Below are 13,042 nucleotides of genomic sequence, written 5' to 3' on the forward strand. Positions count from 1 at the left end.
AGTGTGAAAAGGCATCAGTGGGAGAAAAGCCTCAGTGTGATGTAGGCCTCAGTGTGAGTAGGCCTGGTGTGAAAAGCTTCAGTGAGAGAAGCCCCAGGTTGAAGGCCATCATGTGTGAAGCCTGGTGTGTGTAAAAAGCTGTGTGAAGCTCCTGTGTAACTTCGGTGTGAAAGCAGGCTCTGTGAGAGCGAAACCGCTTATCTGCATGAGAAAGAAGCCCAGCATGGAAGCAAAGAAGGAAGTATAAGGGACTTTATTTGTGTTACGGAAACCTTGTTCTTGTAAATGGTGCAACCATATTATTTTATTACAAAGAAAAGCCTCCTATGAAAGAGATAACATTGGTCTGTGTGTTTTTGTTCTTTCTATCTATTTTGGCTACTGGTGCTGGATCACGATGCTGCTAAGTTACTCTGCTGTGCGTTTACGAGGAGGGTCTTTTGTTAATAAGCCCACTCACCCAACAATTCTCAATGAATTTGCCTAATCCTCCACTCTTTTTCTAACACTTGGGCAGCCAAAACTGCAGAAGAGGGAAAGACTGTTACTGCCTTACCTTTAATGCTTTGTTCGGCTTTGGATTAGTCGTCATAACCTGGGCACCGTCTTCTGGACAGAACTGCTCAGAAATTGCAACTGGAGGGGGAGAGAAGAAGCGAGAGGCAACAAGTTAAGCTTAGTACACAGAGTTAGAAAAATAGTCTAGCAAAGACATGTAGAATAGAACATCCTCTTGAGATGCATGACACATTTAGACTCAAAGAGTACTATTCATCTTTCCAACACTTATCTGTTTGACAACATCCAGGGCTTTTTCCTTTTTCCATCTACTTCTGGATCCTTTGAAACAAGCACTCATTTGGGAACTCATAATGCAGCTTGCCAGCCATTCAGTGCATTAGTGTGTAAGTAGAGATTCCATCATACTTTAGGACAGGCATGGGGAACCTTCGGCCCTCCAGGTGTGGTGGACTTCAACTCCCACAATTCCTTGAAGCCAAGGTAAGCCTTTGAGGCGAATGCCAAGCCTCAAGGAATTGTGGGAGTTGAAGTCCACCACACCTGGAGGGCCGAAGGTTCCTGACCCCTGCTTTAGGACATAGTGACCTCAAAATACGGTATATGTTGGATTACTATTCCCCTCATCTCCAGCTTGCAGAGGACTATGTGAAGCCTGTTCCTCACAGGACAATTGATTCACTCAGGATCCTTACAGGTAACAAAGGACATCCCTTGTCCTCTGTATCTCATTCAGGTATCACAAACATGCCTATTTTGGATACAAATGCCTCAAATGGGAAGCAGATTTTCGAACAGCTACTTCTGCTACCCTCTCCTTCGTCAAAGCAAGCAAGGGTCTGCAAATTTGCACACAGACATTCATTTTCCCCCAGTGCAATTCAACAAGAGGATGTGATCCATTTTGCTGTTTGTACTGGGCTGCAGATCACATATTAGCTCTTCTGCAAAATCAAAAAGCATCTTATGTAGCAACGTGGCAAGTATGTGATTATAGATATGAATGAAAGCTGGACAAAGCTGCCTCACATTGACTCAGGCTCCTGGTTTGTCTAGGTCAGCAGAGTATATTTTGACTGGTGTCTGTTACCGAAGCCTTTAAGAAAGCAAAGGTCTTGTCTCAGCTCTGCTGCCAGAGTTTGTTTTAAGCAGAAGGGCCAGGGACTGTACCTAAGCCCTTACATCTGCAAAGCACATCCTATGACCTACTGCCCTCCACGCAGATATAATGGACATCATAGGAAGTTTGCATGAATGTTTTGGTTCTTAGCCACAGCATACAAGAAGACCAGAAGTAAGACTAGTTCAATCTACGACTAGAAAGAAATCAGGTGGGGAGAAGAGAGAAAATAGGACTTGATTGCAACAATCCAAGTTGAGCGTTGTTATAGTCCAGGTATGGGCAAACTTTGGTCCTTCAGGTGTTTTGGACTTCAACTCCCACAATTCCTAACAGCCTACCGGGAATTGTAGGAGTTGCAGTCCAAAACATCTGTTTGCCCATGCCTGTTTTAGCCCATATTAATACAAAGTTATAGAGGAAAGAGTTGTACCCACCACCGCAACCAAAGTCCTAGAAAGCACCATCATTGTACCCAATGTTATTAGTAACTATAGCATGCTTATTATTCCTAGGTTCTAAAATATCTTGAGGACAGTCTGGTCCTTACACCCCCCCCCCAAAAAAAAACAAACCAACAAAACAAAACAACCAAGAACTGATCTCTACCCTGGTTTTACAGAAAGTATCCAATTTTGGTTTATCTAGATCAGTGTTTCTCAACCTTCCTGATGTCGTGGCCCCTTAATACAGTTCCTCATATTGTAGTGACCCACAACCATAACATTATTTTCGCTGCTACTTCATAACTGTAATTTTGCTACTGTTATGAATCATAATGTAAACATCTGATATGCAGGATGTATTTTCATTCACTGGACCAAATTCGGCACAAACACCCGATACGCCCAAATTTGAATACAGGTGGAGTTGGGGGGTGGGACTGACTTTGTCATTTGGGAGTTGTAGTTGCTGGGATTTATAGTTCATCTACAATCAAAGAATATTCTTAACTCCACCAATGATGGAACTGAACTAAATTTGGCACATAGAACTCCCATGACCAACAGAAAATAGAGTTTGGTGAGCAGTGACCTTGAGTTTTGGAGTTATAGTTCACCTACATCCAGAAAGCACTGTGGACTCAAACAATGATGGATCTGGACCAAACTTGACACAAATACTCAATATACCCAGATGTGAACACTGGTGGAGTTTGGGGAAAACAGACCTTGACATTTGGAAGTTGAAGTTGCTGGGATTTATAGTCAATCTACAATCAGAAAGGACTATGCACCCAGCGCACAATGAATCTGCACCAAACTTGGCACAAATGCTCAATATGCCCGGATGTGAACACTGGTGGAGTTTGGTGAAAACAGACCTTGACATTTGGGAGTTGAAGTTGCTGGGATTTATAGTCCATCTACAATCAAAAAGGACTATGCACCCAGCCCACAATGAATCTGCACCAAACTTGGCACAAATGCTCAATATGCCCGGATGTGAACACTGGTGGAGTTTGGTGAAAAGAGACCTTGACATTTGGGAGTTGAAGTTGCTGGGATTTATAGTCCATCTACAATCAAAAAGGACTATGCACCCAGCCCACAATGAATCTGCACCAAACTTGGCACATACCTACATAGCCAACATTGAATACTGGTGGGGTTGGGGGTTGTTTTTGAATTCTGAAAGTTGTAGTTCACCAACACCAAAAGGAAGAGAAGACCAGGCGGAGAGATCTTCAGCCTTCTCTGCCAAAAGGGTTCCTAAGACCATCAGAAGTATGTGCTTTCTAACAGAAATATGTGTTTTCCGATGGTCTTTGGCGACCCCTCTGAAACCCCCTCGTGTCCCGACCCTCAGGATGAGAAACACTGATTGAGAACATTACATAAACCCCGACCTTCCTACCCCAATCTCTGCAAATGTAGCTAGTTGTTTTTGTTCTTATTTTATACCAAAAATGTTTACAACATCTTGCACAAATGCACCTAAACACCAGCACACATGGAAGCTGGTTTTTGCAAAACACCAGACACCAGCATCAACTTTGTTTCGCCCCACCTCCCTGTACAAAAGGTTGACAAACAAAACTCAGGGGCAAACAACACATTGTTTGTTCAGTGCCATAGACAAAGGTTCACACTCTCCAATGAGGAAACTGAGCAAACATTGAGCATCCTGAAACCCACCTGTAACCCACCTGTGCCTCAAAAGCAGAAATTCCTTTTACAGAAGGCCAACCAACACAAGACAAAACGCAAGATGGCAAAAACAGTGAAAAGGGGAAATGGGAAGGGAAAGGATGAACAGGTTGCAAAGAAAGAAGAGGGGAAGGAAACACTTTCTCACTTGGTAGGGTTGACTCAGAGCCTTCTGCCCAGCAATGTGGAGATGTGGCACAACAGCAATGCCTCCCCAAATCTCTCCGCTGAAGACAGCTGCCCTTCACTCTCACCTCAGGTCTTGGTTAGGGGAAAAATAACCCTACATCCTTCCAAGCAGCACAAGAGACAGTCTGCCTGTCTAGACATCAGGGGAGAGCCTTCACACCTGCATCACGCACATAACGCACTTGGAGGGGCTGTGGAGAGCCGCGCACCTACCACCGAGGAAGAGGGCAATGCAGCTGTGACATCACAGCGCCTTCTTTCCCCCTGCCAGCCAGCCAGCCTGGGCCGCACCACCTTGAAAGGCTATCTGTCGCGCCGAACCAGCATGGGATCTGAGGTCCGGCTGCAGCGCTGGACGGAGGAGGCAACGGTCATGACCGTCTGGCCCGGCGCGCATCTCCTTCTCCTTGTCTCAGCCGTGAAAAAGAAAAAGGGGGGAAAACATATTCTTGTCTCCATCTATGTCTACATCGTGTCACACATTCTAATCATTCATAAAAAAAAGGGAGGGGGAGAAGATACCCAGCCAAAGCATCCCAAGCATGATTCCCTTCCGATAGTTGCCATGGTGACCTTGGGAAAGTAGCCAACCCTGAGACGGTAGCCATGGAAACAAGAGAAGCCCAAAAGCAAATGGCTCCGGGGGTCATTGCTGTGCAAAGACGCTGGGAGGACAACGGAGTCAACAAACTCATTCATTTCAAGGCACCTTTGGAAAGGGAAGAGAAGGGGGCAAAGGACGGCAGAAGGGAAGTCGGAGCGCGTCTATACAGGAAGCATGTCGCTGTTGGGATTTTTTGTGGGGTGGGGGGATGAAGGGGAATTTGCTGGCTCAGCCTGCACTTCTTCTCCTTTGACTTGGGGAAATCAATGCAGTTTCAGCACTCTGGGAGCAGAAAACAAAATTATTAAGTCAGAAGGAGACACTGCTGCTTTTGCTTATGGCCATGCCTCTACTTTAAAGCAACAGGCAAAAAGGCAAGATTTGGGATAACAAAGAAAAGTACAGCTGAGGATCTGCTGAGCCCACGTTGCTCCCTTAATACAGCCAGATTTGGAGAAGTTTTTTTTTTCTGTGTCAGGAGCGACTTGAGAAACTGCAAGTCGCTTCTGGTGTGAGAGAATTGGCTGTCTGCAAGGATGTTGCCCAGGGGACACCTGGATGTTTTACCATCCTCATGTCCCCACATGGGAAGGTGGAGCTGACAGATAGGAGCTCACCCCACTTCTCGGATTTGAACTGCCGATCTTTTGGTCAGCAGTCCTGCCTGCACAAGGGTTTAACCCATTGCACCACTGCAATGTTACTCTTTGAGATTATAACTTTCAGAATCTGGTTGTGGGAGATGTAGTCTTTTTTTTTTATGCACCGAAGATTTTTTTTTATAACTACTACAAATTCCAACTAACTATAAATCAATTCAGACTTCTCTCAATTTACAAAACAAAATAATAATAATTAGAATCTGACCAATCCTTATAATCAAGTCACTCATTCTTCACTCTCCAAATGCAATATAATCATAACATATATACAACATGCAAATTCTAAACATGTCCCATCCTTCAATCTTATTCTGTTTTGGAAGCATAATGATGAGCACTCTAAATACTGACCATGGTCCATTCCTGTTGTTTCTCTTTGATACTTTTTTCCCCCTCCCACTTCCCCTTACCCTTAGTTTGTGCCCCCTCCACCAGGACCAACCAACTCATGTTGTTTCACCATTCCAAAATATCATTGTTTCTCTTGCTGGCTTATGCCCCTTTCCCTCATTAAACACATACTCGATAAATTTTCCCCATATTTTCCAAAAGTGTGTTTGTTTACATTCCCTTTTTAATTTGGGAGATGTAGTCTTTAAAAAGGAACTTTCTATGAACCATCACAGAGGTTAAGATCTTCTTAGGAGCACTTGTCCTCAGTTGCACCACCTTAGCAGGCGCGACTGATGAGGACTAGAGACAGGGCCTTCTCAGTGGTGGCTCCTTGGCTGTGAAACTCCCTCCCTAGTGGGATTTAATTGGCCCTCCTGTCATTTAGTCCTACCACCTTCATAGGCGCGATTGGTGGAGACGAGAGACAGGGTCTTCTCAGTGGTGGCTCCTTGGCTGTGGAACTCCCTCCCTAGTGGGATTTTAATTGGCCCTTCTGTCATTTTGCAAACAAATGAAGATTTGGCTTTGGGAGCAAGCATTTGACCTGGCATAATTAACTGTGCAATACAGTTGGAATTGACCCTGGATTGATGAATATGATTATTTGACTATTTGGCTATGGATGTATGCACAATAGTCATCTAATGTTTACATATCTTGTTTTAATGTTGTTTTTACTTGTTGTTGTTGTTTGGGCATGGAATAATGCCAATCATGTAAACCACACTGAGTCCCCTTCGGGATGAGCTGGGCAGGATATAAATGTTGTAAATAAATAAATAAACTTTGGCAGGCTCAAACCCAGAGCCTCAATCCGTGGGTGATACCAGATGAGAGACTCCCCCCTGGGCACACAGAAGACTGGGCGACTTGGAAGGCGCTGAACAGACTGTGCTCTGGCACCACGAGATGCAGAGCCAATCTTACGAAATGGGGCTACAGGGTTGAATCCTCGACTTGCGAGTGCGGAGAAGAGCAAACCACTGACCACCTGCTGCAATGCAACCTGAGCCCTGCCACATGCACGATGGAGGACCTTCTTGCAGCAACACCAGGGGCACTCCAAGTGGCCAGATACTGGTCAAAGGACATTTAATCAGCTACCAAGTTTGCAACATTTGTGTTTTTTTTTAATCTGTTTGTTTGTTTTGTTCTGTAAGAAATGTAATACAATGTTCTGGTTGCGGATGACACGATAAATAAATATAAATAAATAGCTCAGCCATTCCTTATATGCATGAAGTGGAGAGTGAAACGTCTAGTGATCTATGTGACCAAACACAGAATCCATTTCGTGATAACGGCAATATGGCAAAGAAAGGTCTGAAGAAAGAGAAGAGTTCGGGAGAGCCAGGCAGCGCCATGCAGACATGTTAAAAGAGATTCCCAGGCCTCAGGACTGCCAAGGCGGAGCTGATTCACAAAGCAGGAAGCTCAGGGGCAGCAGGAAGGGCCAAGTCAGGAGTTCAAATCACAAGCAAGCCCATAATGGGAAGAAAGATAAGGCAGGGCAGGGCCCTGGAGAGCCGAAGGAAGCCGGAACGGACGCCAGAGGCAGCAGCAACGATGGCAGCAGCATTACCTTGGCTTTGCAGAGCCCTTCCAAGGAGGCCCTCGCTCAGGCCTTTCAAGCTCTTCTCTGCTGCCCGCATGACTGGACTTCGGCCATGCACCACTTGACCCGCGACAGCAGAATGTGAAGCCACCAGAAGTGTACAACAGGGGAAGGGCGGTGCTGGCTGTCCCTCCAGGAACCTCTTTTTGTAGTGAGAAAGAGTCAAGGAAGCGGTGTGGAATGTGGCATGAAGGAAGCAGGTTGCAGTTCCCCCTTGTATGTGTGTACACACACACACACACACTCAGAGACAGAGCATGCCTTGGGCTATGCATCCCTCCAGTGCCATAGCTATGTAATGAGTCACTAGCTGTTTACAGAGCTGGAGAAAGCTCACATTCCCACAGAACCAGAAACACTTCCTCCTCCTCCTCCTCGGTCTTCTCCCCCCTCCCCACTTTCCTCTCCCTCCTTTTCCCTTCCAGCCCAATCCCTACAAGGAGAGGGGTACACTGGAGTCTCCCTGTTCTTGGCAGAGCTGTAGCAGAAAAAGGGAAGTCAAACAAATAACATAAAAACCAAGCACGGAGCAGAGGGAAAACACTGGCCACATCCCAGACACAAAAGGCCTTTTGATCCTGGACCAGGAAATCTTCAAAGCGCTAACCTTCCCCACCCACCCACAGATGGAAAGGCTGACTGAGCACGCTCTGAGGTGGAAGGTGCACAATTGCAAAAACTGATGGAATCCCTTGCTTTCGTCTATGCAGCTTGCCCACCCCATTCTTTTTTTTAAAACGTATTTCCACTTTCTCCCACCTGCTGTGTTGTATGCCTCGTGCTTCAATTCTTCATCGCTATGATACTTCACCTTGTTGATGGGAAACTTCCCACCGGAGTGGAAATCATCTATTGGACAGATGGCAAGCTATTCAACCTCAGCAGACTGAAAGCCAAAACCAAGGTTACAACAACATCTGTTGTAGAACTCCAGTATGCTGATGACAACGTCGTCTGTGCGCATTCAGAAAAAGATCTACAAGCCACTCTAAACACCTTTGCAGAAGCATAAGAGAAGCTCGGCCTGTCATTGAACATTGAAAAAAAAAAGGTGCTGTTCCAGCAGACACCAGCCAACCCCTCTCCAATGCCAGTGATACAGCTGAATGGTGTAACATTAGAAAATGTTGATCATTTCCGCTACCTTGGCAGCCACCTCTCCACCAAAGTCAGCATCGACACCGAAATACAACACCGCCTGAGCTCTGCAAGCGCAGCATTTTTCCGAATGAAGCAGAGAGTGTTTGAGGACCGGGACATCCGTAGGGATACCAAGGTGCTTGTTTATAGAGCTATTGTCCTCCCAACCCTGCTATATGCCTGTGAGACGTGGACTGTCTACAGACGTCACATGCAACTTCTGGAACGATTCCATCAGCACTGCCTCTGGAAAATCCTGCAAATCTCTTGGGAAGACAGGCAGACAAACGTCAGCGTGCTGGAAGAAGCAAAGACCACCAGCATTGAAGCAATGGTCCCCTGCCATCAACTCCGCTGGACCGGCCACATAGTCCGGATACCCGACCACCGTCTCCCAAAGCAGTTGCTCTACTCCGAACTCAATAATGGAAAATAGAATGCTGGTGGGCAGGAAAAGAGATTTAAAGATGGGCTCAAAGCCAGCCTTTAAAACTCTGGCATAAACACTGAGAACTGGGAAGCCCTGGCCCTTGACCGCTCCAGCTGGAGGTCAGCTGTGACCAGCAGTGCTGCAGAATTTGAAGAGGCACGAATGGAGGGCGAAAGGGAAAAGCGTGCCAAGAGGAAGGCGTGTCAAGTCAATCCCGACTGAGACCGCCTCCCACCTGGAAACCAATGCCCTCACTGTGGGAGAAGATGCAGAGCAAGAGTAGGGCTCCACAGCCACATACGGACCCACAAGAATACTGGAAGACAAACCTCCTCAGAAAACGAGGGATCACCTAAGTAAGTAAGTAAGCTTCAATTCTGGCCCAGGACCTCATCACACTAGAGAATGAATCCACTTTAAGTCTGGTTGCTGCCTCCTGCAGAATTCTGGGGTTTGTAGTTTAGGGAGACTTTAAGAGGCAGAAACTAGATTTAAAGTGGATTCATTCTCTAATGTAATGAAGTAGTTACTTGATACAGGCCCTCCACAGTGCCCAGATGAGTTCCAAGAGGACAACGTTTCATTTCCTCTAATGGAAAAGTAAAGTCTAGACAGATAAGACTTTCTTGTGCCCATGTAGGGATGTTTCCATCATTCACAAAATATAATCACTTCTCAACAAAAGATTCCCCCAGGCACTGCCAGGCCATCAAATGCTAATCAAGGTGGTCAGTTGAAACATTCACACCTAGCTCCAGCAGACAAGAGTCCTTTGTCCCACCCTGGTCATTCCACAGTTATATAAACCCTTTTTCCTAGTTCCAACAGACCTCACTACCTCTGAGGATGCTTGCCATAGATGCAGGTGAAACATCAGGAAAGAATGCCTCTAGAACAGGGGTCCACATACTTTTTAAACAGAGGGCCAGTTCACAGTCCCTCAAACTGTTGGAGGGCCAGATTATAATTTGAAAAAAAAAACACACCCAGGAATGAATTTCTATGCACACTGCACATATCTTATTTGTAGTGCAAAAAAAAAAAAAAAAAAGCCCCACTTGAAAACAATACAATAATTAAAATGAAGAACAATATCAATAAATATAAGCCTATTCGTATTTCAATGGGAAGTGTGGGCCTGGTTTTGGCTGATGTGATAGGATTGTTGTTGTTGCTGTGTGCTTTCAAGTCATTTCAGACTTAGGTTGACCTTGAGCGAGGGCCGGGTAACTTACCTTCGAGGGCTGTATTCGGCCCTCGGGCCTTAGTTTGAGGACCCCTGCTCTAGAACATAGGCCGTATAGCCCCAAAAAAACCTATAACAATTCACAAAATCCATCAAAAGCCTGCAAGATTCCCATTTGGCAGCTCCAAAACTCAGACCTGTCTCCCTTCAATGGCTGCTCTGCATGTCTCCAAAACTTATCGCTCTCATTCTGTCCCTACATAGTTGGAATGCCGGCTTAACAAAATAGGATATGGATGAACAGCCAAGAATCCAATTTTTTCCTGATTCCTTCTTCCTCAAAAGAAGGCAGGACTCACCACTCAGCCGTACTTGTCAGTTCAGACATAACAAGAAGCTGTGCTTGAGGGTTGCATCTTGGCTTGTTTGGCTGCTCACATGAAGGCAGCAGTAAAGGAGCTATGTGCAGATGCACACCACTCAAGCAGTACCCTGGCATATCAGGTCAGGTCTGCAATCTCATCATGAGAGGCTGAGCATAAACAGAGCAAAACAGATCATCATAAAGCAAAGTTTGATAACTTTAGGGGTGGCCTGGTAGACAGCAGACTAGCCCACTTAGCACTTAATGTGCTTTGGAAGCCCGGTTCTGGCAAATGTAAGCTGGCACTGCTACGAACACCCATAAATCTGTTTGGTCATCCCAATCTCTCCCTCGTGCTCTTAAAGAGGATGCCAGCTTTTTAATCAACATGTCAACTCACGTGTGTGGTCCCGTCTGCTGGAGCTATGAACGCCAAGCATTCTCATTTCTGCGGCAATGACTGCCTCAGCCTGCTTGGGAAACATACTCAAAATCTGCCAAGGCACATTCTGATGTCTACGAATAAGCATCTAAAACTTCTTCATTCTGCTCACCAGCTGCCTACATAGCATTATGCATCTCATCTTGCGGAATGTCCTTTATACGTCAAAATGCTTCCCAGACCATCAACCCGAAAAAATATAATAGATTTAAAATGAGCACAGTAAAGATACTTTTGGGGACAGTAAAGATACTTTTGAATTCAGGAGCAGAATTCAAAACGATCTTGATAGATTAGAGAGATGGGCCAAAATTAACAAAATGAAGTTCAACAGTGACAAATGCAAGATACTCCACTTTGGCAGGAAAAACGAAATGCAAAGATACAAAATGGGGGATGCCTGGCTCGAGAGCAGTATGTGTGAAAAAGATCTTGGAGTCCTCATTGACAACAAGTTAAACATGAGCCAACAATGTGATGTGGCGGCAAAAAAAGCCAATGGGATTTTGGCCTGCATCAATAGGAGCATAGTTTCTAGGTCCAAGGAAGTAATGCTACCCCTCTATTCCGCTTTGGTTAGACCACACCTGGAATATTGTGTCCAATTCTGGGCACCACAATTGAAGAGAGATATTGACAAGCTGGAATGTGTCCAGAGGACGGTGACTAAAATGATCAAGGGTCTGGAGAACAAGCCCTATGAGGAGTGGCTTAAGGAGCTGGGCATGTTTAGCCTGAAGAAGAGAAGGCTGAGAGGAGACATGATAGCCATGTATAAATATGTGAGAGGAAGCCGCAGGGAGGAGGGAGCAAGCTTGTTTTCTGCTTCCTTGGAGACTAGGACACGGAACAATGGCTTCAAACTACAAGAGAGGAGATTCCATCTGAACACGAGGAAGAACTTCCTGACTGTGAGAGTCGTTCAGCAGTTTAACTCTCTGCCCCGGAGTGTGGTGGAGGCTCCTTCTTTGGAAGCTTTTAAACAGAGGCTGGATGGCCAACTGTTAGGGGTGATTTGAATGCAATATTCCTGCTTCTTGGCAGGTGGTTGGACTGGATGGCCCATGAGGTCTCTTCCAACTTTTTGATTCTATGATTCTATGACTTCAGCTCGAAGAATCCTTGTGGTTACGAAAAGCCAAGTGTGGCACCATGTGAGGCAGCCGGCAGGTGCCCAAAAACCTGCTTTTCCCCATGAATGTTTGAATGGCTTGCACTAGTTTTGGCTCCATATACAACATAGTGACAGGAACAAGAAGTAATAGAAAGAAGAGAAGAACTTTAAGAAAAAAATATTCTGCCAACAAGCCACCAGGAAAGACAACTAAGGAGTTGAAATAGACAGCTAGCAATCCACCTATTGTGCCAAGGGTGAAAAGACACAGACAAGCGAGTGCATGAAATAGTTTTAGCACTTACCCAGTATGGCTATTAATGTCAGAGCCTGACAGCCTGAACAACTCCCCGAATGCTAGCAAGGCCACTGATCATAGTGCGGGCTGAATTCTGGTGCTGTGATCTAAAGCTGCTATTTTTCCCAAGCTCCAACAGTTATTTTTCTTCACTCTTGCAAAAGGGAGCTTGAAACAGCAGACATATCCATCTCCCTGCAAGTTATATTGTCACTGCATTGCAAGCATGAGAAGTTGCTCAGTGTTCTAAGCTCTACCTACCATATGAGCTTCCAAATGCACACTTTCACTTTCTTTTCCCCCAAAAAATAGCCTTCAAAAGCAGGCCCTCCCATTTTTATTAGGAAGGAACTGAAAATAATTGTAAATAAATACATTCTGCAGTTTTGCCGGATCTCAGATAGCAGTGTCATCCATCCCAGTGCTGCAAAGTCAAATGCTTACAGTTCAGAAAGGTTTGGAGCGACTGAAAGTGGAGGTCAATGGCCTGCCTCTCCCCAACCCCACCTGTAAAAGATGAGTACACAATGGAATAATGGTGGTCCACCAAAATCAGGGTGAAAGAGTCTGTCCAGAGTTTAAACCAGGGGTCCTCAAACTTTTTAAAGAGAGGGCCAGGTCACAATCCCTCAAATTGTTGGAGGGCCGGATTATAATTTGAAAAAAGCATGAATGAATTCCTATGCACATTGCACATATCTTATCTGTAGTGGAAAAAACACTTAAAAACAATACAATAATTAAAATGAAGAATAATTATAATAAATATAAACTTATTAGTATTTCAATGGGAAGTGTGAGATAGGATTGTTGTTG

At 45.2% G+C, this 13,042-nt stretch overlaps 1 protein-coding gene across 5 annotated transcripts in view; it reads right to left on the minus strand.

The window, feature by feature from the left end:
• LOC137095487 (transcription factor MafK) overlaps positions 1-13,042 on the minus strand; it is a 36,175-nt gene that overhangs the window by 10,070 nt on the left and 13,063 nt on the right. The window contains exons 1-2 of one of the 5 annotated variants that reach the window (XM_067462213.1): positions 7,220-7,555; positions 557-636 (exon numbers count right to left, since the gene is read on the minus strand). In XM_067462213.1, coding sequence (XP_067318314.1) covers positions 557-636; positions 7,220-7,289 — 150 coding nt within the window. In that variant the 5' untranslated portion in view covers positions 7,290-7,555. The other 4 variants (XM_067462217.1, XM_067462216.1, XM_067462215.1 and 1 more) reach the window with 4 other exon arrangements.

Source organism: Anolis sagrei, chromosome Y, assembly GCF_037176765.1.
Source record: "Anolis sagrei isolate rAnoSag1 chromosome Y, rAnoSag1.mat, whole genome shotgun sequence".
Lineage (NCBI taxonomy): Eukaryota > Metazoa > Chordata > Lepidosauria > Squamata > Dactyloidae > Anolis > Anolis sagrei.